Consider the following 27554-nt stretch of genomic DNA (forward strand, 5'->3'; position numbering starts at 1 on the left):
AGAAGAAGAAGAAGAAAGAGAAGCTTTGGAATCCTAAGGGTTCAATGATTAAATGAGATAAACAGCACAGGATAACTTGGAGCCTGGAACCACCCTCATGAAATTTTTAGAGGGCTGCCTCTACTCCATCACTGCAGAGAGAGCGAACTGGCATGTTGGCGTCATCCCCTTTATAATAATCTCAGGCACAAGTCTTGGGAGCCAAGGGCATATGAGATAGCCTTTCGTTCCCACAGGGACCTGATCACAAGGTTCTCCAAGAGGCCTTAGAAGCCAGAACCAACACTGAGCTGAACTTGTGCTCTGTCACTCAGGTGGCATGCTAGACCGCTGCACACATGTGCAAGTACATGTGTGTGTCATGAAGAGAACTCGTGCCCTCTGAAATCACTCCGTAGGTGCTCTGTGGCTTGCCATCAACCTTGATCTGCTGTCAGGATGAAAAATTCAGTCCCAGACCCTTTCCAGATTTAAATTATAAATATCACACCTAGGAAGGTGAAGGGCAGGGATCTGAGACACCTTTACCAGATGACCTCTTTCTACACCATCAGCTCCAGGAGGGCAGTAGGTAGAAGTACAGAGGATGATCTGATACCAGACTTCCACGTCCCATGGGTCTGTAACAGCCACTGGACACAGGCGCTCACCCCCAGGCACACCAAACAATGGCAGAAGCCTGGCAAAGAGAAGTGAGGGGGAGTGTGGAGGCCACAGCAGGGAGGCAGATTTCCAGCTGAGGCGTCATGGGGTGGAAGGGCTCTGCTGGGCTTGCTCCCAGAGCCTCTGTAAGCCCCTTAACCCTGGGGCTGGCCTTGATCTTGACTCTGGTCTGTGGCTTTATGTCATGTGGTAAAGCCAAGGTTAGCCCTTGAGAAGGGACTGTCTCTGACTAGCCCAGCCCCTCTCTTCCTCCACTTGTTCTTTTCAGGGAGCCCTGGCAGACCATCTGGGGTTTCACTGGAAGTAATCAAGGGAAGCAAGCAAGGAATCCCATGCCAGACCCCTCCCAGGCTGAGGGGATCACAGTTATACAGGAGTGTATGTTTATTGGTACCAACTACATGCCAGATTGTTTATGCTAATTTTTTTCCTAACTACCTAATAACCTACCTGGGGAAACGCCATTTTAGTCCCCTGAGAAAATGAAGGCTCAACGAAGTTCCCTCGCCTCAGTGTAGGAAGAGAGAGGCTCACAAGATGCCCAGGACCCAAGCTCTTGCACTATTGGGCCATTCCTTCATGGATCATTCTCTCTGGGCAGAGGGAAGAGAAAAGAACTGGCAGAGAGGTCAGAGATGATGGTAGAACATCTGGCTTGGCAGGTCCTTGATGTTACTGCCGAGATCTATGATGGTTAGGCAAGAGCTAAGGAGCTCAAAAAAGGAAAGGACCACCTGGCTGTTTGTGGCAGGCAGGCCGCCTCTAAGGCGGCCCCCACGGTCTGTGACTCCAAGTGTTCATGTATCGATATCCTCCCGTTCCTGTCACTAGCTTCTAACCGATAGGATGTGGTTATCACCACCACAGTTACACTTCAACAACCCAGGCCTGGAGTCCAGATCTCAGACGCCGAAGACAGCAAATATGTGTGATCTTAAGTTCCTTAGCATATAGTCGCTTGTTAGACCACAAGAGCTAATGAATTTGATTCCCTGGGGAATGGACGGTGACATTCCCGCCCTAAAGTTGGCATGGCTTTTGGAAGAAGCCCATGGCAAGGAAGGGGAGGAAACAAGGAAGAAGAGCTAAGGAGGTGGGGGAAACTGAGCCTCTCTCTGGCCTCGGATTAGAATGTAGCGTTCTTTGCAAACAAGGACTTCCTCCCACATTGTGGAGGCAAGCACTGAGTGACCCTATGCTGTCTGGCCACTGTCCTATCATTGGTCATGACACACCTTCCCTGACCCAACCACCAAGTACTGTCCCTCAGCCTAAACAGTCATCCATCATACCTCTGCTGCATGGTGGCTCTTAACCGGTGCTCCTCCATAGATTGGCTGACCATTTCCAGCTGTCCCCAGCTCTCCAAGTGCTGTGACCTCTTTGGCTCTGCCCATCCCCAGAAGCCAAGCAGTGAGGTATCTAGTGCTAATGCCCTGACTATTACACCCAACAATAGGCATGGACATGGGATGGCTCCACAGGACAAAATATGGGCGTTTGATCCAGCTCCTCCTGCACAGAAGTTCTGTGGAAAGTGGATGGTTTGTGTAGTTTGGTCTACAGACCACTAGCATAACCCAGGTAACCTCAGGAAACCCAGCCAGGACCATTATTTATTCTGTTTAAATTTCTGCCATGGACTAGAGAGGACTCGGGCTTGCAGAGAACCATGCTAGGCTAAAACCCAATTTTCATTTTTCACATACTCATAACCTAAATCTAATTCAAGGCTATTTCTGGGAAAGAAAAATAAAGGAATTACCTTTTAAAAAAATTTCAACAAACCCCATGGTTTTTGACACGGTTGGGCTGCAAGGCAAGACTATTGCTCACACCAAATCTGGAGTAACATAATTCCCTTTTCTCCTTGCATCCTCAGCTTGGTGTCCCAGCTGAAAGGAGGCAAGATGGCAGGAGATCAGAGCCTCATGTTGCCCTTCCTACCACAAGTGCCAGGCAGTGGGGGCCAGGCCACAAAGCAGGAGGACATTGCCTTTCCTGGTCTAGTCCTTCCTCTCCTCAAGCAACATGGGAATAAGATGAAGAAGCCCTGTAGCCTTGGAAGCCTTATAGCTCCTTTCTGAGACAGAAGTCTCCAGTGAGTGGGTTCAAGGGTGAACCAGGAGAGCCTGAAAGCAAGTCCCAGAAGAATCCATACACAGGAGGTGGAGTGGATATTGAAGGGATCAGGATTCAAGGTCCACAGCCTCACCTACATGTCACACCGAGATAGGAACCTATCATGTAGCTTCTCTAAGCTCCTGTGTCCTCCTATGCAAGGTGAGGACAAGGTCTCTGCCTACTAGGCAGAGCTGTTGGGACTGTCAAATAGCTGGGCTTTACAAAAAAAAAAAAAAAAAAAAAAAAAAAAAAAAGCGCACACCCCATGCATCAAGGTAGGATTAGGAGTGGAACTTTTAGAAGACCCCTTCCTTCCCTTCCCTTTCTCTCCCTCTTCTCCTCGGTGAGTGAAGAGCAGGAGGCTCTACAGGCCCCCTGTGTGTCCTAGGGGCTGTCACTCTGTGAGCAGTCAATGCCTGTGTCCTGCACCCTGGGAGAGACTGTAGGCCCAAGGCAGTAGTGCTGTGGCTGAAGGGCTGGGGCTGGGTTAATGAAGTATGGATTGACTGGGCTGCAAGCTGATTAGCTCTGGCATTGGGCTTTTCCTGAGCAGTGCCTGCAGAATCAATACTAATCCCTTGATCCCATTAGGGGCTCCTGGAGATCTCTGGGACAAAGTCTGTGCCTCCGTTTCTGCGGAGAGGCCCTGTGTAGGGAAGAGAGATGCTGGGGTTGGGAATGACACCTCACCATCTTTATCCTCTTTCCAGTCCGCCCTCATCCTTCTGTTCCTACCCCCACTCCCAAGAAGAGCCAAGAATTTTCCCAGTCACCAGGGTCCCCAGCCCCAACCCCTCCTGAGAAGCTGACTGTGATTCCATAGAAAGAGATGTTGTCACTGGTGTTGGCTCCCAGGCTCCCCAGTAATATTCCACATGCTTCTGCATAAGGATGAAAAGTGTTTCATTGGTGTTTGTTTGTTTGTTCTTTTGTTTGTCTGTTTTATGACACTGGGGATTAAGCCTAGGAACACACACACACACACACACACACACACACACACACACACACACACACACACACACACACGGCAAGAATTATCTCACTGAAAATAGCACTGCAACCCACAGTCTGGAAGACACATCTTCATGGGTTTTCTAATTAAGAAGCTAACTATGTTACAGAATTACTAGGCATAAAGGCTCAATGCACAATTAATACTTTTCAAGTGGAGATCAATAAGCCCATCTTCAGATATCAGGGCCATTGTTTAAATGCCTGTGGGCTCAGAAGAAAGCCATTCTGTCTCTGTAGAATTGGTCAGCCTTGAGTCCAACTTACACATCACCCTCTTGGGCCAGCTGTTACTATTCCTCCAGCCTTGGATGATAAGAGCTCTTCATTTTGATCCCCCAATACCCCTGGTTTTTATCTGTGGCCCACAGCACTTTGAAGCCTATAGAAACAAATCCTGTGACTAGCTCTCCCCAACTAGCTCCAAGGTCTTGTGGGCTTTCAGCATGACCCAGTTCCATAGGGAGCTGTAATGGCAGCCCTCTGAAACTGACTCTGGACTGGATGCACACCTGATACATGCCTCGTGTAGGACATGTCTTCATCCTCATTGAGCCTGGTCAGCATAGCTTCAGGTTGTTAAAATAGCAGAGCTGAAAACTCATTAGAGTTATTCCAGTCAACTCCCATGCTTTAAAGCTAAGAGTAGAGGTCAGGGTGGTAAGCAGTGTGAACGGCCACCCCTGGTGCCCAAGACATGGGCTGTCACTGTCCCAGCTCTTGCTCCTCATCCCATGGCCATTCCTCAATGAGCCTTACCCATTGCACACACAATATAACCTTTGTCCCTGTTCATGGGATGCTTAGAGGACACTAGGGAAATGAAAGCTCCTCATGTCTGCACTTGCTGGACAAAGAGGCCAGGAGTCACTAGGGTCAGTCAGGAGTATGTGTGTGAGCAATGGCATGGGAAAACATGAATGCAGCATACCCTCAGCTCCCACACCTCTCCACACAGACATGTCCTATCTCACTGTAAAGCCCCATTCAGCCACCTGTTTCTCAAACACCATTCTTTCCACCTTGCCTCCTGCCTTCTTCCAGCTTTCTGTTGATTCTTCTGCCTGACCCAGTCAAGACTCTAGAAACCATTCTGAGGTCTATGCTGACGCCACTGACAATCACCACCTTCCTCCTGTCCTAGGCTGAAACTATAGTCTTCATGTGACAAGCCACCTTGGTCTCAGAGTCCAGTGTAGGGACAGCCCCAACCCCTGGCTTCCTGCCCATACCCAGGCACCATTGCCAGTAGACCCATCCCCTGCTGGCCAGATGGTGTTCTCCAAGTCTGGGGGCATTCTATGCTCTACTTAATAACCGCCTGGTAATTAGCTCCACGATTTTGCCACTATGCTTATAATAGCCTCCATTAAAGTTATGGGGTTTTCAAGCTGTAATGGCTTCCAAAGTAATTAATGCACAACTGGGTTTATTGCTAAGTTTATTTTTAGAGCATGTCTCTCTGTCTCCCCTCCCTTTTCTTTCATAGATTTTTTTTGACCAAAGGAAAAAAATGAGATGGAATTAGACACTCCTAATGCCCCCCTATATCATGCCATATCCTTCTCATTGTCTCTTCCTGTTTCTTCCCCCTGTTACAGCATCCGGCAGATACTGGAACTCACAGTTCAGGGAGCTATGGTAGAGGAAGGTGACCCTTAAGCTAGTGTTTATCCAGGCAACAGCTTCCAGCCACATGGCCTCGATGTAATTCCAGTTCCATCATTTTGTCTCTGACCAGGGGCAAATTGCTTACCCATCTTGCTTCAGTGAATCCAACTGCAAATAGAGACACACCAGTACCTGCCTCTCGGGGTAGCCATGAGTACAGCGCAGAGTAGATGAGTAAACACTGTCAGCTGTCTTTGTCACTGGACACCATGAATGCCATCGGAAAGCTGGTTATTGAGAGCAGTGGCCCAGACAGACACAAGTGGGAGCTGAGTGAGCCACAGGTCCAAACAGCTGTCCAGAAGAAGAGGCGTGAATGCAGGAAAGCCCACATGGGCTGAGGTCAGGTAGTGATCATCTTCTTTCTTCTGTTTTTCCCAACCTGGACTCAGAACCTTCACCCACACCAGAGACCTTTGAAAACCAGACATTTCTGAAGCCCTGGCCACATCTGGCCTCCCTGTGCGGTCTGTTGTCTGTTCCTGCAAGAGAATAGCTGGAGCCAAGTTGCTTATAGAGGACAGGAGGGTTTTGCTCTGTGGTTCTGGAGGGTGAAGTGTCAGAGCATGGTCTTGTGAGGACCGCGTGCTGCTTCTGCTCATAGAAGAAAGCAGAAGAGTGAGTGGGCAGCCATGGAAGAGAGGGGGCCTGAGGGGTGCCCCTGCTTCAGAATAACTTCCTCTCGAAGGAGTGAGAAAGACATTAATCCCTCTTAATTACATCATCAGCTCTTAGAGACCTCACCTCCCAACAATGCCACATGACAAATCTCAACCTGTATTTCAGAGGGGAGGCAGTACATCCACAGGGAGCTGCAGGGGTGCTGCACATGGCTCAGCGTTTGCTCCTTCCTGGGTGCCCCACCATTGGCTTATAATGTGGCATTTAACCCTCTGGTCTCATTCCCTACGGAATGGGGTGGTGGGCAGCTAACACTAATTCTGGAAGCTGTGAGCCTTTTGTGAGAAGGACCGGGCATGGGGTGCTGGCTCCCCCAGGGTGGTGCTCTTAAGCAGAAAGCAAACCTTGGTCTCCCAGAAGACACTAGGACTAGTAGAGAGAAGTTGTGAGAAGCAGAATAAAAAAAAGCACACTATTTCCAAAACTGGGTCACAAAATGTTCTGGTTGGCCATAACTCTCAACCTTGGCAGAGACCAAGAGCACATGTGGGCTGGGTGGGGCAGACAATATGGCCTCTGGGGTGACTGTCAGGGTGACTGTCTATCTTATAGTGACGGACTTTGGCATGATGAGCATGGTGAGGGGCCAGCTTTAGGCACAGCAGCATCTGCCCAGGAGGGAAGGGAGGAAGAGAGGGAAAGGCTGTGATCATTCCCAAGGGAGCTAAGAGCTGGCTACACTTACTCTTCTGTCACAGGGGAGAACGAGTTTCCAAAGAAGTGTCTACCAGCAACTCCTCTGCAGAACCTGAGTGAATTCCATCAGGTGGCTCTACAGCAAGGGTCTTTCTTGGGCTCTCACTACTACCATTTTTGAGAAGTGTCTCCCTGCTACCTGGCAGCTTCTCAGAGAACAGCCCTCTCCCTGCTGATAGCCAGCTCTGACTTGAGGCTCATCCTGTGAGGAGAAGGTGCCCAACAAGAATTCTCTACAGACATAAACAGAGGAGGGCCCTGTGGTGTCTGAGGGAGTTAAAAATTAGATAGTTATAGTTATAGTTAATTAAAGATTAGATAGTTATAGTTAGTTAAAAATTAAATAGTTATAGTTATAGTTTTCCCTGTTAAGAATTTCAAAAAAGAAACCCATTGAAGAGATGTAAAGTATATAAATTTGAAAAACATTATAAGATAGTTCTCTGTTAATAATATAAGTTAGGATAGAAAGTGATTACTGCCGGGCGGTGGTGGCGTACGCCTTTTATCCCAGCACTCGGGAGGCAGAGCCAGGTGGATCTCTGTGAGTTCGAGGCCAGCCTGGGCTACAGAGTTCCAGGGAAGGCGCAAAGCTACACAGAGAAACCCTGTCTCGAAAAACCAAACAAAAAAAAAAAAGAAAGAAAGAAAGTGATTACTTCCCAAAATAGGATAAATAATGAAATATTTTCTCTGAGTTTATCAAATGCAAATGGACTAGACATTGTTGAGGTATTTATTGCTTATATATATATATATTGTATATAGTTATTGTACTTATTGTATATAGTTTTTCTTATATTAGTTACAACTTTTTCTTTTTATTGAATAAAAGGGGGAAATGTGGTGATATTTTATTTGTGCTAAAATGTGATTTTATTTGTATGTTAATAAATAAAGTTTGCCTGGAGATCAGAGGTCACATAGCGAGCCATAAACAGAAGTCAGGTGGTAGTAGCACACACTCTGATCACATGGCAGGCAGAGTCTCTGTGTGGTCAAGGACACAGCCAAGCATGTTGACACACACTTTTAACCCCAGGACCAACCATAGAGACCTGGAGGTCTGTATAGACAGACAGTGATGAGGAAGTGATGTGGCTGGGCTTAGAGCCAATGAGAAGGCAGAACATGAAAGCAATAGAAGCACAGGTTAGACAGGAAAAAGCTCTCTCTGTGGAAGCTCCTGCATGGTGGTAAGCTAAGGCTAGTCATGGCTATTCGCTCTGATCTCTTTGGCTATTGCCTCTGCATTTGGCTCTATGTTTCTTATTTAATAAAGCTGTTTAGAAATTCATCTACAGGGCCCTTAGGTCACTTCCTCATGGTGTCCAATCTTAACTACTTCTGCTTACCTTCCCTTGAAGGAGGCCTCACTCTGACACTGGGCCAGAGCTGTGAAGAAACCATCTATGCTAATATAATTACAGCAGCCAACACTGCTGGTACATTTCTACTGGGGACCAAACCCTGGGTGCTTTCTGAGAATTGATTCATTTAATTCTGAGAGCAGCTTTGGAAAGCAGGTGACTGATCAACAGTTGATAAACTCGTGCAAAGTTGATAGAACTGTCCCAAGGCCACAACTTCTGCATGGGTCAGTTGGGATTAAACCAAGGCATATGTTTCTGAAGTCTGTGTCTTTAGGCACCCTATCCTACTGTTCTTGTACATGCCCACATGTGACGGGAAGGGCACAGGCTCATTCACCCGGGCAGCTATACAGGAAAGGCTCTGGAGAGAGAGATACTCTGTTGAGAAACTCTGGATGCTGTGGGTCTGGCGTAGGCTAGCTTCTGTGAGCCATGTCCACATTCTGGCCATCCACCACTGCTCTCTCTTACAGGTCTCAGCCTCGGAAGGTTCCTGACCCTGCCCTGGACTACTGCCCCTTCGCAGACTCCCGTCAGGCTGGACTCGGCAAACTTGCTTCCGCAATGGGTGGGTGTGAACGCTGGTGAGAGTTACTGGCCAGTGTTCGGCTTCTGCCTCCCTGTGCCTGGCCGGCCGGCCCATGCCTATTCTTTTCTCCTTTGTGCTGCCGGCGCTCTGTGGCCACTCTCCCCTGACCTTACCATCGCTCAGGTAATGAGGAGCTGTGGGTGCAGCCAACCTTGGAGATGCCGAAGAGACGGGACATCCTTGCGATTGTCCTCATCGTGCTTCCCTGGACTCTGCTCATCACTGTCTGGCACCAGAGCAGCCTCGCACCTCTGCTTGCTGTGCACAAGGGTGAGCCCAACCCCACTCCCAACCCCACTGGCCTGGCTCGGGTCCTAAAAGCTATCCTGCTATCATTCTTTTTACACCTGGGCCCTGGTCTTACCTTGGGGGAATTTGGGCCCTCTAAGACTCCACTGAAAGCCTCCTCCTCCCCCTCCTCCTCCCCCTCCTCCTCCTCCTCCGCTCCCTATCTCCCCACACACATTGTTTTAAGTACCTGGGATTTGTTACAATCAAGTATGACACAATCCAGACAGACAGCAAGTCAACTGGCTTGAAAAGGCAATCTGTGACTCAACGGTTCTCAAGAGGAGTGGGTATACCATGATACGCAAGGCAACATGGGGGAGCAATGGAGCCCTGGGTCGGGAAGCAGAGAGAGTGAAGCAAGCTGGGACAGGACCTATAATGTGGTCATTTCAGATAAAAAGGGGAAAAGGCCATATGAGCAGCTAAGCAGGCTGAGAAGTGGACCGTTTGGTCAGAGTGTCCTTTTTCAAGACGGGGTATTACTATATAGCTCTGATTGGCCTACTACTCACTATGCAGCACAGACTGGCTTCAAACTCCTGGCAATCCTTCTGCCCCAGCCTCTCAAGTGTTGAGACTACTGGTACACATCACCATGCCAGGCTCAAAAGTGGATAGATTGGATGATTTCTGTGGACTTTTGGATATTAGGGTGGGTTTGCTTGCCCTGAATTTGGGTCTTGGGTGATTTAGGCCAGAGGAAGATTAGCTTGTAGGTTGTCTGATGAAGATGCAGGAATATAGTCAGTTGTTTACTATTTCTTAGGTACCACTAGGAAGGGCAGACCCTTCTAAAGTCCACAAAGCTCTGAATTATCAAAGCAGTGTCAAATTTTAAATGATTAAAACAGGATTAATGTGTATACAAACATGCGTACCCAGTTCCATAGTACTTAACGGGGGTGCTGGGGAAGGAGCAGAGTCTTGGCCTCTATTGTGGAGTGTGAGGGGGGTTTTGTTCTTGTTTTTGCTTTAATTTTGAGTTGTTGAGGGGCAACCCGGGCTTGCTGCATGGTAGGTAAGTGCTGTACCTATAGGGCTATATCCCAGTTTGTATTTGTGCTACAGAACCTTCCAAGAACAGCAAGTCGTTTGCCCCCTTTTTCCTGCTTAGGAGACTATCTGGGCAAAGGCCTGAAGAGACAATCTCCCAAGAGCAAGGGGGAAAGCTGGGATTAGAACAATGCCCCTTGGGCTCTGAGTCCTGAGTCCTCTTTTTCACTCACACCCGACCCTCCACCCTCAGACCTTCCTTGCCTCCCACATCTAGCTACCTCTCCTTCAGTCTTACTAAAGCTACCTTCTGCCCCACCTCGCTGTGGCAATCCCGGGCAGGCAGCTCTCCCATTGCAATGTGCACCGTCTTTCCTGGGAGCAAAGAAGAAGGCACCCAAGTCCTTCCCATAACAGATGGGTGCTCTGTGGTAAGGCCTGGGAGCAGCTGTAGTCAGAGACCTCAACTGATGTGGCTACAACAGCATGCGGATCACAGCCCATGCTGTGCTCTCCACCAGGGAATGCACTCAGTCCTTCAACCTCCCTGCAGTTCCTTAGTCATCCTGTGGTCCCACCGCCCTTGCTGGGGCACTCTGCTCTCTACATGATGTCATCCCCTGCTCGTGACCCCAGTGCCTCCCTTTGGGGATTGTCAGTTTTGAATCACTGTTATCCTGTGACTACATCATTCCAGAGGGGTTAAAACTACCATATATAAAATGACATAATGTCTGTCGTCCTCTTGGCAGAGTGAGGGTCAGAGACATCTCACCAAGAGCCTTTTAGGATTCAGGCTTGGCAAAAAGCCCTGGAGCCAGGGGGAAGGACAGAGCACAGGGTGGAGCCACACCCTAACATGTGGAGAACTTCCCCAGGACCCGGTCTTCTACCTATTTAGGATGATCTGGAGAACAGAAGGCTGTATAAAAATGGCTCCAAATCTTCACCCTCAACCCCAGTTTCCAAAATATTATTGGCTACCAGATAAATGAATTCTTGCATCCTGCTCAGAATATCCTGGACATTATCCCCTTTCCCTTAACATTGTTTCTTTTCAATTAAACCCCAAAGTCCCCTGTGATGAACTACATCTCTGTCAGTCTTCCTGTTCCCCACTCACTCAGCATTTGATCTATGGCCTGGGTAGCAGACTCTATACGTCCCTTGCAACGTTAGCTTGTAAGCAGTCCCGAGGAGACAAGCGTGGATCACTTGGGTTCATCTGCACTGGACTCCACACTTTGCAAGCCTTGTTGTTAATGGTGATGGCAGTACACTAAGCGAGAACAGGGGAGCCATGGCCCAGGATCCTCTATGTCCACATGCCAGCCCTTCCATGTGGCTTGCTCATATCATCCTCACATAAATACGTGGAACTACAAGAAAGCGGGCTGACTAGTGTCCTACACAGGAGCTGACAGTAGCTGTGCCTAGTAGTGGTCCAAGCCCTTGATGTGTGTTGTTATCTATACAATAACTCCATCAAACTGATGCTATTAGCATTAGCTAGTATTATTAGCTCCATTTTATGGCCACCGGAATCAAGGCACCAAAAACTAATAAACTTGTTCTAGCCCATGCAGTTAGTCACAGCAAACAGCAGCGTCTGAGCCTAGGTTTCCAAGTCTGCCCTCTGGCCATTACCATCCCTACTGAGATACGTATGAGCAGTGAGCACTACACTGTGTCTGACTCATGAATCCTTCAAGCCCAAAAGCATAACTTGGAGATCGGGGAGTTGATGCAAACAAGAATGCCAACAGCCCTGATTGCTCCTCCTAACAATGGGCCTGCCAGGTTCCCCAACCAGGAAAATGTTCCAGATATGAGAAATCCTTGGTCCTCAGAGCTGCCCCAACTTGAAACAGGTTACTTTCAAAACATTAAGGCTTCAGGCTGTGAGCATGTGGCCAAAGGACAGGCTTTTGCAGGTGTTACTGTCCCTTGTGGCATCCTTGGAGTACAGATTCAAAACTACTGGATGCTAGGACAAGAGAACTGTTCATAGGTCCAGAGAGCTATGAATGTGTCTAGAAAGTACTAATTAGGCTAGATGTGGTGGCATACTTTAAATCTAGCACTCAGGAGACAGAGGCAGGTGGATCTCTGAATTCAAGACCAGCCTAGTGTACAAAGTGAGTTTCAGGACAGCCAGAGCTACACAGAGAAACCCTATCTCGAAAAACCAAAACAACAACAACATCAATAATAATAATAATAATAATAATAATAATGTAGTAATTGGGAGCTTGACATTGGACTATGGGAAATCTAACAAGTCTCTAACCAAAATGGAAGAATGTCTAAACTCAAATGACATTCAGGATTCAAAACCTTACTGGTAACTATGAGTAAAACCCACTGGAACCAAATGCAGTAGCTAAATGCTATGTTGTGTACTGAAGTCCAAAGAACGGCTTGCACAGGACAGGAGAGAGAGGTCTCACCTGACTAGACAGTTTGTGGGAAACCTGAAGTTTCTTTTGAGATTCAAATTGTGCTGTAGCCACCCACTCCCACCACTTCCTGGCTCGGTGGAATCCACACCACAGAACATATGAGGCAGAAGCTTTGGAGGTGACAGTCAGGACACTGTCATTTAAAACCTGATGCATTGAGGAACTGGAGATAGATGACTGGAAGGTGGCCAGCTGCATCGAAATAGCTACAGGCATGTTAAATATGATGGGGGGCGGGGGTCATTTGTATGTCATCCCAGGAATCCAAACTAGAAAAATTTTCATGAGAGTGCCAGGACCACGGGTTAGAACCTCAGGTCTAAAGATGGAAACAGTTCTTCAGAGGGGCAGAGGACAGGACTGTCTTGGAAGGGTGGGTGACTTTGAAAGCCCTGTATCAGAGCCAGGCCAGCGCCCTCGTCCCCCACCCCCTCCCCGCACCGCCTTCTCCCACCTCTGCAGATGAGGGCAGTGACCCCCGGCGTGAGGCACCACCCGGTGCAGACCCTAGGGAGTATTGCATGTCCGACCGAGACATCGTGGAGGTGGTGCGCACAGAGTACGTGTACACGAGGCCGCCACCGTGGTCCGACACGCTGCCCACCATCCACGTGGTGACGCCCACCTACAGTAGACCGGTGCAGAAGGCAGAGCTGACGCGAATGGCCAACACACTGCTGCACGTGCCCAACTTGCACTGGCTGGTGGTGGAGGACGCTCCACGCAGGACACCCCTGACAGCGCGGCTGCTGCGCGACACTGGCCTCAACTACACACACCTGCACGTGGAGACACCCCGCAACTACAAGCTGCGAGGTGATGCCCGAGACCCTCGCATCCCACGGGGCACCATGCAGCGCAACCTGGCCCTGCGCTGGCTGCGGGAGACCTTCCCACGGAACTCCACTCAGCCAGGCGTAGTGTACTTCGCCGATGATGATAACACCTACAGCCTGGAGCTCTTTGAAGAGGTGCGCTAGGGACCAGAGGAGAGAGCCTGGTGGGTGGGGTTCAAGGAGACTGGAGGATGTGGGGCCCAGACCAAGAGAGGAACAGAGGGTAGTCCCCATGAGGGGACACCATGGCATCCATAGACACATACGGGAAACCTCAGACTGGGCTCACTCACACTGCAGAGAACCAGGGAAAGAAATGGGTAAACCTCAGAATAGATTAAAGGAACCCAGCCCATTAAAAGGAAGTCTGTTGAGGCTTGTGGTTCCCAAACCCTAGTCCTGGCCTTGGAGATTTGTTCTCTGAAAGAGACCTTTTTATGGGATCACTTAACATGGCCACCAGAAACCTCTTGGGTGGACAGTTTGAGCGTGCCTGTTAACTTTTGAGAAGAGAGGCTCAATTCAGCTTTTAAAGTGACAAGATTGAAAGATTTTGTCATCAGGCCATATTGAAAAGGTGACCAACATCTTGGCTGAAAGATGTCTTGAATGCCTAGGTAAGATTCATCCAGGGATTCCTCTAGAGATCAGTGGCAGGAGGTCTGCAGATCCAACTGGGAGGGACTCACACACATCATACACTCATTAAGTGAAGTGATCTACCTCCTGTGGGGATGGGTAGCATTTTCATCCTAGACCCATATCCTGACTCAGGTTCTCACCTTCTAGATGCGTAACACAAGGAGGGTGTCTGTGTGGCCTGTGGCCTTCGTTGGTGGCCTTCGGTATGAAGCTCCAAGGGTGAATGGGGCAGGGAAGGTGGTTGGCTGGAAGACAGTGTTCGACCCCCACCGGCCATTTGCAATAGACATGGCTGGATTTGCCGTCAACCTGCGGCTCATCTTACAGCGAAGCCAGGCCTACTTCAAGCTCCGTGGTGTGAAGGGAGGCTACCAGGAAAGCAGCCTCCTTCGAGAACTTGTCACCCTCAATGACCTGGAGCCCAAGGCAGCAAACTGCACCAAGGTGAGACCCTCTTTAGAACTGATGGCTAGTAATGCAAGCACTCCCAGGTACCTCTAGACCTTCTGTAGATCCAGGGGGAAGAAGAGGCCTCAATATAGCTTTGTCAACCGTCCCCACCCAGGATGGTAGCTTATTGTAAGGTGGCCACAGTGCTAAGCAGGGAGATGGGGAGGGGTTTCTATTGAGGAATCCCAAGGATCACTGGCTCTCCATAGAGACATCTGTGTTCCATGACCCCTGCTGAGTATACACACGCATACACTAAGGCAAGTGCGCACGTGCCTACATGAACATATGCACAGCATATGCACAAATGTACATAGGCATGCATACAGATGTACCTAGATAGAAATAAAGAACAGTTAAAAAATCTTGATGGGGCAATGGTGGAAAGGGAAAAGACAGAATAAATACTTGCAGGGTGTGGCGGGAGCCAGGAGGTGGCGGAATAAGCTGGGCATATGCACCGCTCATTGTGTGTCTCTGGCCACGCAGATCCTGGTCTGGCATACCCGGACCGAGAAGCCAGTGCTGGTGAATGAGGGGAAGAAGGGCTTCACCGACCCCTCGGTGGAGATCTGAGACTGAGCATGCAGGTAGGAGAGAAGGCCGGAGTGTCCAGGGCACTGGACAAGCAGCACCAGTCTGGGATACAGCCTCCATCTCTGAGAGCTTTTCCATTTGCTCCTTAATTGTGGGAGGACAAGACCAATGTGGGCAGAAGCGTGGCCAGAGTCCCCTTCCCACCGCGCCCCCAACAACTAACCAGCAGCTTTCATGCACACAGCTGGGTCCTCCTGCAAGCATCACCTTCTCTCATTGTGATGGTCTTGCTGTGATGTGTGACCCACAGTGAGGGAAGTTCTCACCTGGTTCTGTGGATTACTTCAGATACAGAGCTGTGGTGAGGACACACTACACCAGAGCAGTGGCCCTGTGGCTTTTAGTAGCAGATGAAGGAGCTCACTGAGCCGGAACCCTGGAGCCCACACCACTGCTAGGCTACCATTTACCTGTTTCAACCTGGTGGCACTTCTCTGTTCCTGGTTGTTTTATACATGGAATGGGCTGCCAGGGCACTGGAATCAACCTGTGACACATACAAACCCTATGTAATAGTTCTTCATTTTGAGTGTTTAAATCCCATTGGGGTAGGCCACCATATTTACCTACACTTTAGGGGTGACAGTGATGTTCAGAAAAGAAGCTCAATCATGTACCTAAAATGATACATTAGCCCACTTAAGCTAAGTGTTTTTGAGGGGCTTTTTGTGATCTTGCCTTTTGGGAGCACCACTTTCCGGGTTCACTACTCCAGACCCAGCCACAGATCCAGGGGCTCATACCAGACAAATACTTTGATTTTTGTCTCAGGACACCAGCAGCCACCATGTCCTTGGGACTACAGGGAGGGAGTCACCCCTGAACTTAAAGTCCTTGGCCAGTGCCTCTTAGAATGTGTCAGGACAGAGATTCATCCCACCCCCTGCCCTCGCTGGGTCACTGGAATAATCTCCACCACTTGCTTTTCAAAAAAGTCTCCGAGGGGAACCCAGAGAAGCTCTGTGGAGTCCCCTAGGGTCTCAGGTTGAGCAGTCTGTCCTGCTTGCCCCAGCTCCACCTTGCCCCAGGCTGACACGTGCATTGTTCCTACTTTCCCCACACAGGAATCTCCTTCTCAGACCCTGATCTTGGCCTTCCATCCTCTCCCATGGCTGATAGTCACACTGAGGCAGACTCCTGAGGAGCAGCATCACCTCCTGTCTATTCTGAGGGCTTCCAAGAAAGCTCAGCTAGATGCCAGGATAAAAAAAAAAAAAAAAAAAAAAAAAAAAAAAACAGAGAATTTAAGCACAGAATTCCAGACCTGTTCTCTCCATCAACATGGCCAAAGGCTTAAGAGACCCGAGGGCTGGGGGTTCCAGCGGCCAGCAAAGCCCGTGCTCAGCACACCTCCTTGGAAGCTCCCTGCATTGATGGGGCTGTGTAAGCAGGTGACCCTGCCTCGGAGTGATGCTGGAGCTGAGGGAGGTCAGAAAACCCCACTGTCGAGTGCAGCATGGCTCTCCACGGCACCCTGTTCTTGGGCCCGGCATGACTACACAGCATGTGCCCAGCCAGGACATTGTGAAGACCAGAGAGCAGACCGGGGCATGAAGGTGCCCCAGCACTCCTCATTCACACCTGCTCTTCCTCAGAGCTGCTCCCAAATCAGAAATACCTCTGGCTGTCCTCTGGTTCATGTTTACAGGGCATAAGGCTGTCTTGGATCCCACCTGGCACCCAGCCCTGCACCGGGGGAGCCTGGGCCTACCTACAGCTCCCCCTGTACCTCAGGCTGTGGGAGAACAAAGCCCCTTCCCATGTCCCTCAAGCCTCCTGTGCCAGAATTGGCAAGGTGGTGGGCCTAGAGCCAGCACAGGTCACCGACTGACCTGGATTAAGAACCACATCACCCCAATGTCCACACTGCCTCTCCAATACCCCTGGGCTGCAATGCCCCTTGCCTGGCTTGGACTGGGGAGGCCAAATGCCCTCTTTCCAGAACCTGAGAATCACAGACCTCAGGACTGGAGCTAACAGTCTTCTTAAGCAGAGCTCTTCCTGAGAAAGTGAGGCCCACCAACCACAGCCCTTCCCTGCACTGATTCCTGTGAGGGGTGCATGAGCAGGGGACTCGAGACAAGAGCGGGAAATGTTTGAACACTGAAAGGAAAGGAGACGAGCACACACTCACTGCTTTGGAAATTACTTTATCGTACACAAAGTGGGAAAGCTTGCCAAGCCAGCCTGCCTCATGCCCACTCCCCTTCTCCACCCCAGAGAAAACAGTATGCCCAGGCTGTTGCCCCCCACCCCCCATCCAAGAGACACAGCTGCCTGGGTGCCCAGCATCTGAGAGGCCCCTGGCTCTGGCTGGCTGGCACCCTCTGGTGGTCATCTCACTCCAGCTCCTACAAGTTGGAAGCACAATGTTCCTCCCAAGTGGGGAAAAGGAAAGGGCACAAGCCCACTGAAGAGGTGTTTATTTTTTAACCGCTAACAGCTCTCCCCCTCCATTAAAACTCATAGGACAGGCCCGAGAGTCTTTCAGAACCCACTCTTGGGTGGGTAGGACTCAGTCCACACATCTAACATTCAGAGAATAGCATCGGCTGCCTATTTTGAAATGAATTTTACTTCCCACAGCCTTCAGGAAACCATCTGATGGGATTAGATCCCACAGCCACCTTGCAGGATATTCCCCCCAACCATTGACACTTGGGATGTTGCTTTGGAAATTGACCCCTTGGCATCAAATGGGCGGCATGGGAGAGGGAGGAAATGGGCACAGGGCATCTATCCGATGAGTGGATTTATTTTATGTCTGGGCACTCCACTGCTCATTCATAGAAACTGACAGTGAATGCCAAGGTCAAACCAGCTGCTGAGGCTGCCTTCTTAGCCAAAACCCAGCGCTCCTTTTTAGGAAACTGAAAAGGAAAAACAAAATGGGAATCTTATTATTATTATTTTTGGGCAGATGCTAGCTCAGTTCTTTTCATCTAATATCCTCTCTTAGCTGCATGTGTATTTATTTATAATTACGACCCTGGTGGACTGCAGCCTCCACCTTCGTTGAGAATGAATGTGTGACAGATCAGAACTGGGTCCATGTTGACAACTTGTTCTCCAAACCCAGGCTGTTCCCTGCTCCCTCGCTGGAAAGCCCCACCACAGAGGAGTCAAGCCAGGGGTTTAGGAGCTCCACGGGCAGAGGCTGCTGTGAGGGTGGAGCCCAAGCTGCTGCACCATCTGGGCTGTTTTAATTTAACTCTATTTAATTTGTTTTCAAAATTAAAAGTCAAATATGGTTTTTAACAGTTGTAATCCTCTTCAGCCTTGCCTTATTTTAGTCTCGTTTATTAATTTAACCATCCAACAAATATTTGCCAGATGCCTGCTATGAATAGACATTCTTCTAGGAGCCAGCACACAGCAGTCTTCATGGGGCTGACCCACCAAACTCAGGAGACAGACAATGGCACTCCTGTAGCATTTCAGGTGTGAGGTGCTGGAAGAAGAGCAGAGTTTCTGGGGAAGGTGGGGGGGTAGCAGTGGGATGGGCTGAAGTTCCATAAAGCATGGAAAGAAAGGTCTCCCTCATTCGGGGACCTTGAACAGAACAGCAGCATGCCAGCATGCAGCTGACGCAGACAATCCTGATAAGAAAGAAATGTCCCCAACTGCATGCAGAGTTCTTCTCATGCCTATAGCTCATGACTGGGGCAAGAGTAATGTGAATGCCACTGACTGGGCCAGGGAGGGGTGTGGGGTGGCATGGGAGATGTGGTTGGCAAGTCAGAAGGAAAGCCGAGAATCAGTTGGCCTCTGAAACCAGGCTAAAGCTTCTGGTTTCTACTCCAAGTGAAAATAGGAGCCACTGAGGGAACTGACTCTGCTTCCTGTGCTGAGGACAATGGGCCAAGGCAGGGGACTGGGGAGGCAGCCCCTGCAATAAACCAGGTACAGGATGACGGTGGATGGGATGAGAGCGCAAGCTCTGGAGCAGAGAAGTGGCCGCACTCCGAGCATGCTCACAAAGGGTTGGGTGTGCAATGAAAAGACAGGAGCCCAGACTGTTGATACAGGACAAGTGCAGGAGAGGTCACCTGAGGGAAAGTGGAGTTCTGCTTCTGACCTCATCGTGCACATGCAACAGCTAGTGAGGGTCATCTGTCTGTGTACCCACAGTGAGGATGGGAACAGACACTGGACACTGGGGAGTGTTGGTGTCAAGATCCCACAGGTGTGCCCCCACACAGTGAGTAGACACAAGAAAGGATGAGTGAGCAGAGTCTCAGGGCGCTTGGATGCTGGTAAAGGAGAGGTACTCTGGAGGGATGGAGATGGGGGTACATGGTACACAGGATCTGGATAAACTAGTCAACTCTGGAGAACTAAGGTCAGCCGACATATGCTGGGGAAGTAGAGAAGAGGGTTGCTACAGAAAGACCTTATCTTAGCCGGGCGGTGGTGGTGCACGTCTTTAATCCCAGCACTCGGGAGGCAGAGGCAGGCGGATCTCTGTGAGTTCAAGGCCAGCCTGGTCTCCAAAGCGAGTTCCAGGAAAGGTGCAAAGCTACACAGAGAAACCCTGTCTCGAAAAAGAAAAAAAAAGAAAGACCTTATCTTGACAAGTCCAATACATACCTGATCGTGTATGCATAAAACTGTAACTCAGAATTCTTCACTCCCTTACAGAAGGATGCTACGGAAGATTCCTTTCTATTCGGATTGCCTGTCACACAGCCCTGCTTAACACAGCTTTGTAGAAGCCTGCTCTTACGTAATGTAAGACAAAGTGACACTGTGACACGGCTCTCTGGCGCTGGCTCTCCTCGAGCAGCCCTGGACTCGTCTGCATCCTAGCTGGATGCGTGATGTCCCCAGACATCACAGAAAGAACTGGCGAGGGTGGGTAAAATTGGGGCTTGGTCAGTCTTGCTCTTCAGGCACCGTCCGCAACCTGCACTTTAAAAAGCCTCCTTTGACGGGCCAGCAAGATGGCTCAGTGGGTAAAGATACTCGCCCGCAACCCTGACAATCTGAGTTTGTTCCCCAGGACCCACAAGGAGGTTACCCTCCGACCATTCGTACTGTGTGGCACACACACCTAATACACACACACACACACACACACACACATATACACACACACACACCAAATAATTATCACATAATTTTATTTTAAAACTTTAAAACAAATAAAGGGCTTTAAAAATAAAGCTTCCTGTGAGTTGGGCACAGGAAGCAACTCTATGATCTCAGAGTGCTTGGGAAGCTAAGGCAGGAGAACTGAAAGTTCAAGGCCAGCCTGGGCTACATAACATGACCCCACCTAAAAAAGAGAGAGAGTGGGAAAGAGAAAAAGACTCAGTTTCTCAGACCCAGTGGGACATGGGCCGTGCCCCCACGACCACCCACAAGTAAGTCAATGGGCTCTTAGCTCACTGGCTGCACACCAGGCCTCACGTCTTGACTTCAGCACAAACCCTATGCTCTGCCACACCCAGGGAGCCAGCCTGCCAGCCTGTGAACCTCCCGTTAGCCATCTTCACTGGGCTTCTCTATGGACACCGTGCTCATAGATGTGTGTGGTTGGATTTATTGGATTTTCACTATTATTGAAAGTAACCAGCTTGGAGAAGTACATTATCAGATATAATTTATGAAGAAAGACTATCTCCTATAGCTAACTTATATAGTGTGGTTTTGGCTTTCTAGAATGTTCTTAGGCCACCAGCATGAGAATGGACTGCTCTTAATGCAATGACATTTCAAGGAAAATTGTAGTCAGGAAAGTCAGTGGTAAGAAGTCAGGGGCATGTGCCATCTACCAGCTGGGTACCATCAGTGTCTGGATCCTTATGGGTCACCTTCTCCTATGGCTTAGAGTGGCACAAACAAGCTGGAGACATCCACAGAGAAGATTTGCTTCAAATCTCTTGATTTATTGCAGTTTAGGGTGGCAAACCCAAACCAAGCCATTGCACCTGATCCCTAGAACAAGAGCCTTCCATCTGGACTGAGCTGACATGACAGAGGGCGGGCTGCCTTCCCTCCTCCCTGCTGTCAGGAAGGGGAAGGAGAGTGCTCAAAGAATCAGCTGAGCTGGAGACGAGGCCTATGCTAGACCTGTGGCCTTATAGCTAACCCCAAATTCTTCTGTGGGGCCGGGGGCAGCTGCCCAGTGCCACTCAGCTGAGCCTTCTGCCACTCCCTTCCAGAGAGCATGGATATGAGGTGGCTTCTGCTAAAATCCCCAGCTCCTCACCTGGTGAGGCTGTTCCTCCCTGAGGATGCTCCTCCTCACTCAGGACAATAGCAAATGCTCTCTTAGGATGATCAGTACTGAACATGTCTATTTCTCCTAAGCTCAGCTTATCCACTGATTAAATGTCATGGGACAGAATGAAAAGGGAAAGATGGATGTCTCTTCCAGAACCCCAGAACTAGCTGGAGGAAAGTCTGAAAATAAAATCAAGTTGACTCAAGTAAGACAGGCTTCCCCTTTGCTCTACAAACAGTGGCAAAGCCACAAAGTCAGCAGCACAAAGCAGCTCTCTGGGATGTGGCCACGCCTTGCCAGGAATGTTCAGTAAGCCTACCTGTATCCTGCAGGCTGGCCTGGTGAGGCTTTCGCTTCCAGAAGAGGGCAGTACCCACCCAGCTTCAGCACCTTCTTTGAAGGTGCTACAACTACATACTCCATCCTCGGAGACAGCTCTATGGCCTCCCCTGAAAGATCAGGGGAGCAGAAAGGGACCCAACCACAAAACCAGGAGAGAAGCCATCTCATTTTGAGGGTATCCCAGACAGCACTACCCCATCTTCTCTTCAGTCCCCTCAGGTTTAGGATTTTGGACTGAGTTGACGATAGTCCTTCGCTCCCGGAGGTTGCTAGTTATGAAGGCTGTCCTGCAGGGGAGGAGGCAAGGAAGCTGCCAGCCACAGCAGGAAGGCTGGGACTGCTGCTCAGTTAACATACTGGTTCCTGCCCAGGTACGGGGTATCAGTAGACTGTACCACGGAGCCTGCCATTGTCTCCTCGAAAATGATGACCTGTGGGAAACAAGGGCTGGGCTGTGAGGTCTACCCTGTAGACAGATGAGAGCACTATGAGACAGCAGGACTGGAAGGAAGGAAGGAAGGATGTGGGAAGGAGGGTGGAAGGAGGCAGTGAGGGGTGAGTGCATCCTCCATCACCAAGGAAAGGGGAAGAAGAGGCTGGCTGCAACACCCACCCTCTCCTACTCCCTGGCCAAGCATTTCAGGGGTAGAGAAGCAACTTGCTAGCAGGGAGAACAGGGATGGGAAGAGAGTTCCAAGGAAAAGGGATGGAGCCTTGAACCATTCCCACCTTGTTGAGTCCTTTGTCCAGCCAGACACCTGGGAGGTAGAGAGTCTCTTGAGGTCCTATGTTCCAGTAGCGTCCAAGGTTTTTATCGTTGACGAATACAACCCCCTTCACCCAGCCCTTGAAATAAAACAGGGAAGGTCTTGCTTTACTACAAGAGGCACAAAGGTAAAGTCACACCAGAAACAGATACAGTGAGATGCAGACAATGTTCCTGAGGGACCACAGTGAACCAACATTTGACACCCACGTAGGGCAACTCAGCGCACTGCGGTGAGCCTCCCAGTCAGGGTGGTCAACCTCAGACTGTCCATAGGAACCCACACACTGACAAGTACCACAGGTGGTTCTGCTCTGAGCCCACTCCTCTGCCACAAAGAAGTTGCAGGGTTCCTATCATATGGGGCAACATAGAAAGACAAGGAGGCCATTCAAGCCAACTGGGCTCAGAGCCCCAAGAAAATGGGAGAGCAGGAAAGGAAAGGGGTCCTACGAACCTCTAGCTTCAGAAATGTGTCAGAGGGGTAAATGCCAACTGACAAGGCACCCAGGAAGAAAGCAGGAAAGGTGGGTTCTTTGGGAATCAGACTCCACTTGTCCGCGATGAACCTAAAGACAGGATGTAAGCAGGAAAAGGAGGAAAGGACCATCTCACATCTGCTCCCAGACCTGCATCTAATTCCTATGGCATATCCCTTCCCCCAGCAAGGCTGGAAGCCACACACAGCCCAACCAGGTCACAGAATGGCAGCAAGATAGAAAGATGGGCATTTCCCAGTCTGGAACATGGTCCAGTGCTGTTCCTATCCGTCACCTTAGAGGTAGGTTGCTTTGGCCTCTGGGTCTGTTTATAACTCTGCAGGATCCTGGCAGGGAGGCCAGGGTACTCCTGGCTCTTGGTACATATTAGCTATGACCTCATATACCAGACTCACAGGGACCCACCTCTGAAAGAACTTCTTTGTCATATCCAGGCTGTAGATTCTGAAGTTTTTCAGAGGATTATTATTCAGATAGAGATTTCCAATTAAACCTGGAGGAAAGGGGCAAAGAAAGATGAGCAAGCCCCAAATCAGGAGACAGGTGGCAGAGCTGCGGCCAAGGCTGTGGAGACGCTCCAGGAAAAACGAAGCAAGGATTTTCCCAAAGCATACGCTGCCTAAGGTATTTTGCTCTTGGACTTAAGCCTCCCTTGAGATGTCAAAAAAGTGGCAATAAACAAAAGCACCGCTTGCCAAGCCCTAGGATTTGTCATAAAGCGCACACAGTGCATCTGAGGACAGTGACAAAGCTGAGGTGTCTGTGTGTAACAGCTAGCTTCTGGCCTCTTTCGGTGGGGCGGTGGGGCGGTGTGGCTCAGTGGTGACAGAGAGCCTAAACTTGGTGGTATCGTGAGGGTCACCGACTAAGAGACCTGGTCACTCGGCCAGAAACTCTCCACACAACCTAAGGTTAGACAGATGATAACATCACGACGGTGTCCAGCAGTAAGCAGCTGCATACCTGAACAGTGGCTGCCCAGCACCTTAAAGGTGAAGACAGTTGGTCCTGGAGCAGCCTCCATGGCAGGGACAAGTGTGTGAGAGCATGTATTTCTGGAGGGAAGGCCTGCGGACTGCAAACACTGAACTGGCCAAGAGGGCAGAGTCTACAGATGGTCAGGGCACACTCAATCAAGATTCTGGGAAATAAAGACTGACAATCTGACAGGTCTTTCTAACTCCAGAACAACGAGGTAAGATGGGTCCAAAGAAGGAAGATTAAGGAAGGCGCTCAGGCCTGTGGAGAAGTCCTGGAGAACTGCTGAGGGTCTAGGATGGCGGCCTAGATGGTGCTACTTTGTTATGTGGCACTACAAGGATGCTGCCAGATGGTGCTATAGTAACTAACTTGAGGCTCTTCTGCAGAGGGAAGCCCCAAGGGCTGAGGCCACATTACTTTCTGGGCATGTGCCGGAGGCTTTCAGCTGACATCCTGGCCAGGAAAGAGAGGTGAATGCTCCCTCCACCACAAATGCAGAGGAAGGAAAGAGAAAGGGGATGTCATCAACCTCCTCAGCATAGGAAGATCTTATTTTAACTTAGTTCCCTTCTTAGACTGCTCTGCAAACTACCCACATATAAGCAGACATGGAAAAGAAAGGGACTACAGTCTAACGATTCAGAAAGCCAGGGGTATGGGCAAGTGTCCTGGAGGGTGCTCCTGGAGGGTCATAACAACAAACTGCAGTCTGCTCAGTGCATGTCTGGCCTCCTCCTGAGCCCAGAGCACTGCCTATGAGTTTTCCCGAGAGAGATGAAGAATGGAATTTCAGTGTGAAGGCCCAAGAAGGCGTGCATTCTATTCTTCCACAGACTCCAGGAGACTCCCTTTTCTTGCTCCTTACCCACAACCCTGCAAGCAGAGAGGCCCACCCCCACCAAAGTAGAGTTCGGTATAAAGATTGAGAGGCCAACTCAGGGCTTACGGAGGCTCTTCCAGGGGCACACGAACTATACAGTTATGAAGCACTAAAGGGAAAGTGGCCAAACCCTCCTGACCCATTAACTAGGACTTATATGCAGGTAAACCAGGCACCATCCCCCTTCAATAAACCTCCATGATCCACCTGTCTTGCTGTGGGGTCCACAGTCCACCTCCCTGCAACAGGCCTCCATAAACCACCTGCCTGAAAGGGTCCCCAGTGGCCTGTCGATGTACCCGATGGCAAACAGATAAACAAGCCTGAAGAGTGATGCAGCTCTTCTCCTGGTCTATCCGAGGACCCACCTTTGCGCTGAGTGTCAATATTATTCCCGTAGTTGACTCGCCCACGATTTTCCACCAAGATCCTCAGCATGGTGTAACCCTGTCAGGAACACAGTGGCCAGTTATCATTGCCTGACAATCCAGCTACACCTGGGGATCTCTGTGTTCCCCAGGCCTTCTCTGTGCTCTGAGAATGGGACCCAAAAGGTCAGAAAGCTAGGTGTGCCCTTCTCTTTCCAGCTTTTAATTATGGAGCCTCCTGGCTTCCTGATCTCCCTCTTTGACTCCTATCCAGTTTCCTAGCCATCACCCAGCTCCCTAGGATAACAAACCTGGGTCAAGGGGATAGTAATCTTCGTTGTTTTATAGTCCAAGAATCCTATGGATACTCTGTTCAAAAAGACCTGCCAAAGTGAGCAGATGAAAATCATGGTCAATGGGAGGAAGATAACAGGGGCCTCTGCTAAACAATAAAACAAGGATCATTGTGGGGCCTTATGAAGGTGCTGGGCAGGTATGGAGGAAAGTGCGCACCACAGCTATGAGGGAAAGACTATGCAATCTCCAGCGAGTGCAGACAGCCGATTTTACACACTGGCAACCGCTGGCTGTGAGGCAGAGAACAAGGTATGTACTGCCATGCCTTGTCACTACAAAGTCCTGGGAGTACAGAGGAGATGCTCCTACCTGTCCCCTGTCACGCACAAGGCCACTGAGGACGCCAGATGAAAAGATGGTGGTCTCATACAGAACGTACCCAAAGGCCTGCCCGTTTCCATTGTTTACTGGCAGGTTCTCCATGTTGACAGGAATCTCAGACTTGAATGGCTACATAAGAAGACACAAGAAAGCACAGGAGCCAGGCTGCTCCTAACTCTAAGACTTCACATGAGCAGCAAAAGACAGGACGCAAGGTTTCTCCAGCCTCTTTTTCCTATCCCACCTTCTTACGAGCTTAAACTTACGGCCCATTAGAGTCACAGAAATAAGGTCAACAGGAAAAAGGAGATTTCACTAGAGTCCTACAATCTACTGGAATCCTTAAGCCACTATCATGATGGCATCACAAAAGAATGAATGACAGCAGGTACCCTCTCTCCTCTCCACAGGGGAAGGATCATCCCTTCCTCCTCTCCTCACTCCAGACCTGCCCCTGAGGCTAAAGGAGGGGGCACCAAGTTCAAGCTCTTCTATTCCTCCTTCCCAATTCCCACTCCAGCACCACTGTACTCTCTTCACTCAGCTCTCTGGTTCCCAGAACCCCATTTGGAAAGTTCCTGGGTCCTGTCTGCTTGGCAACTATCCCTGACGCCCAGCCTGCAGCACTTACTTCATCCATCAGCAGGATAGCATCCCACAGTGAGAGGTAGAAAGATGGCCTCATTGGCTCATAGGTCATCTTAAGAATGAGCTCGGGTGGAGGAGGTGGAGGGATACCTGCAACAGGAACCATGGCCCTCCCTTAAAGACTACATCGTCACTGCCTCCTGCAGCCTCACACCCACAGTCCATGTCCTCCTTCCATCCAGACACCAATATCAACCACAGGCCCCATTCAGTGCTGGGACTACTCTAGAACATGAGGCGTGGGCCAGGGCAGGGATTCCTCATGTCTTCTATATGTCATAAAGAGGCTTCAGATGAGTCAAATACAAGAGGCACAGCATGATGAAAATAGTCTCTCAAGCTTTCTGTGTCTAGAATGTTTGTTTGGTTTTGGCAGTGCTCAGGGTGGAACACAGGGCCTTATGCATTCTGGGCAAGAGTTCTACCACTGGGCTACATTCCTAGTAGTCTAGAACATTCTTGAATATGGATCAGCTGGAGTTGAGGCAGGAGAGCAAGACAGCAGAAACTCTAAGGTCTCGTGGCAAAAGCATGTCCCCAAGTGGATATTTGAATCTGCTGCCTGTTTGTACCTGAGATGGTTCCAAAGAGCTGTCGAAGCTTGGTGTATTTGGCAGTATAATCTCCAGCCTCTGTCAGTATGGCATCATAGTCTGCAAGACACCCAGGGACCTTTCACAGTCTCTCCTGGCCCCAGAACAGTGCAAAGGGATGAAGAAGAAAAGAAAGAAGAAAGGAGGGGAACAGAGTCCTCAAACCAGTAATTATGGATAAAAATACCTTTATTGTGAATCATTCAGTCAAAATATGGTAGGTACTAAATACTACAAAAGTACCCAGGAGCACAGCATGATCCTAAATTTTTACTGTAAGTGGATACAACGGAGCATCTCCTCTGCTCCTGGTGAACTCAGTCAGAAGGAGGCAGGCCAAGATCACACCTTCTCAAGGGTCTGAGAAGGAGGAAGGCTATCTCCATCCCTGTCACTCTAGATTTGCCTCCCTCCCCTGGTCCTCGAAAGAGATCCCTCAACAGAGCAAGCCGTTCACCGGCACCTACTGCCCTAGACGTTTCGAGGT

General features: G+C 49.7%; 2 protein-coding genes across 8 annotated transcripts in view; one reads left to right on the forward strand and one right to left on the reverse strand.

Moving 5' to 3' along the window:
• Positions 1 to 18349, forward strand: part of B3gat1 (beta-1,3-glucuronyltransferase 1) — a 29352-nt gene extending 11003 nt beyond the window's left edge. The window contains exons 1-7 of one of the 4 annotated variants that reach the window (XM_052755238.1): positions 5804 to 5819; positions 8696 to 8806; positions 8935 to 9081; positions 13020 to 13528; positions 14183 to 14479; positions 14975 to 15075; positions 16147 to 18349. In XM_052755238.1, the coding sequence (XP_052611198.1) occupies positions 8970 to 9081; positions 13020 to 13528; positions 14183 to 14479; positions 14975 to 15061 (1005 nt within the window). In that variant the 5' untranslated portion in view covers positions 5804 to 5819; positions 8696 to 8806; positions 8935 to 8969 and the 3' untranslated portion in view covers positions 15062 to 15075; positions 16147 to 18349. Of the gene's footprint in view, positions 1 to 5803; positions 5820 to 8695; positions 8807 to 8934; positions 9082 to 13019; positions 13529 to 14182; positions 14480 to 14974; positions 15076 to 16146 lie in introns of those variants that run through there. The other 3 variants (XM_052755229.1, XM_052755220.1, XM_052755248.1) reach the window with 3 other exon arrangements.
• Positions 16168 to 27554, reverse strand: part of Glb1l2 (galactosidase beta 1 like 2) — a 48165-nt gene continuing 36778 nt past the window's right edge. Inside the window, exons 11-19 of one of the 4 annotated variants that reach the window (XM_052755202.1) lie at positions 27047 to 27127; positions 26458 to 26564; positions 25815 to 25955; positions 25460 to 25531; positions 25149 to 25227; positions 23325 to 23412; positions 22877 to 22988; positions 22383 to 22499; positions 16168 to 22084 (exon numbers count right to left, since the gene is read on the reverse strand). In XM_052755202.1, the coding sequence (XP_052611162.1) occupies positions 21998 to 22084; positions 22383 to 22499; positions 22877 to 22988; positions 23325 to 23412; positions 25149 to 25227; positions 25460 to 25531; positions 25815 to 25955; positions 26458 to 26564; positions 27047 to 27127 (884 nt within the window). In that variant the 3' untranslated portion in view covers positions 16168 to 21997. Of the gene's footprint in view, positions 22500 to 22876; positions 22989 to 23324; positions 23413 to 25148; positions 25228 to 25459; positions 25532 to 25814; positions 25956 to 26457; positions 26565 to 27046; positions 27128 to 27554 lie in introns of all 4 variants that reach the window. The other 3 variants (XM_052755194.1, XR_008222024.1, XM_052755208.1) reach the window with 3 other exon arrangements.

This window comes from Peromyscus californicus, unplaced genomic scaffold (genome assembly GCF_007827085.1).
Source record: "Peromyscus californicus insignis strain IS unplaced genomic scaffold, ASM782708v3 Scaffold_11__1_contigs__length_118956290, whole genome shotgun sequence".
NCBI lineage: Eukaryota > Metazoa > Chordata > Mammalia > Rodentia > Cricetidae > Peromyscus > Peromyscus californicus.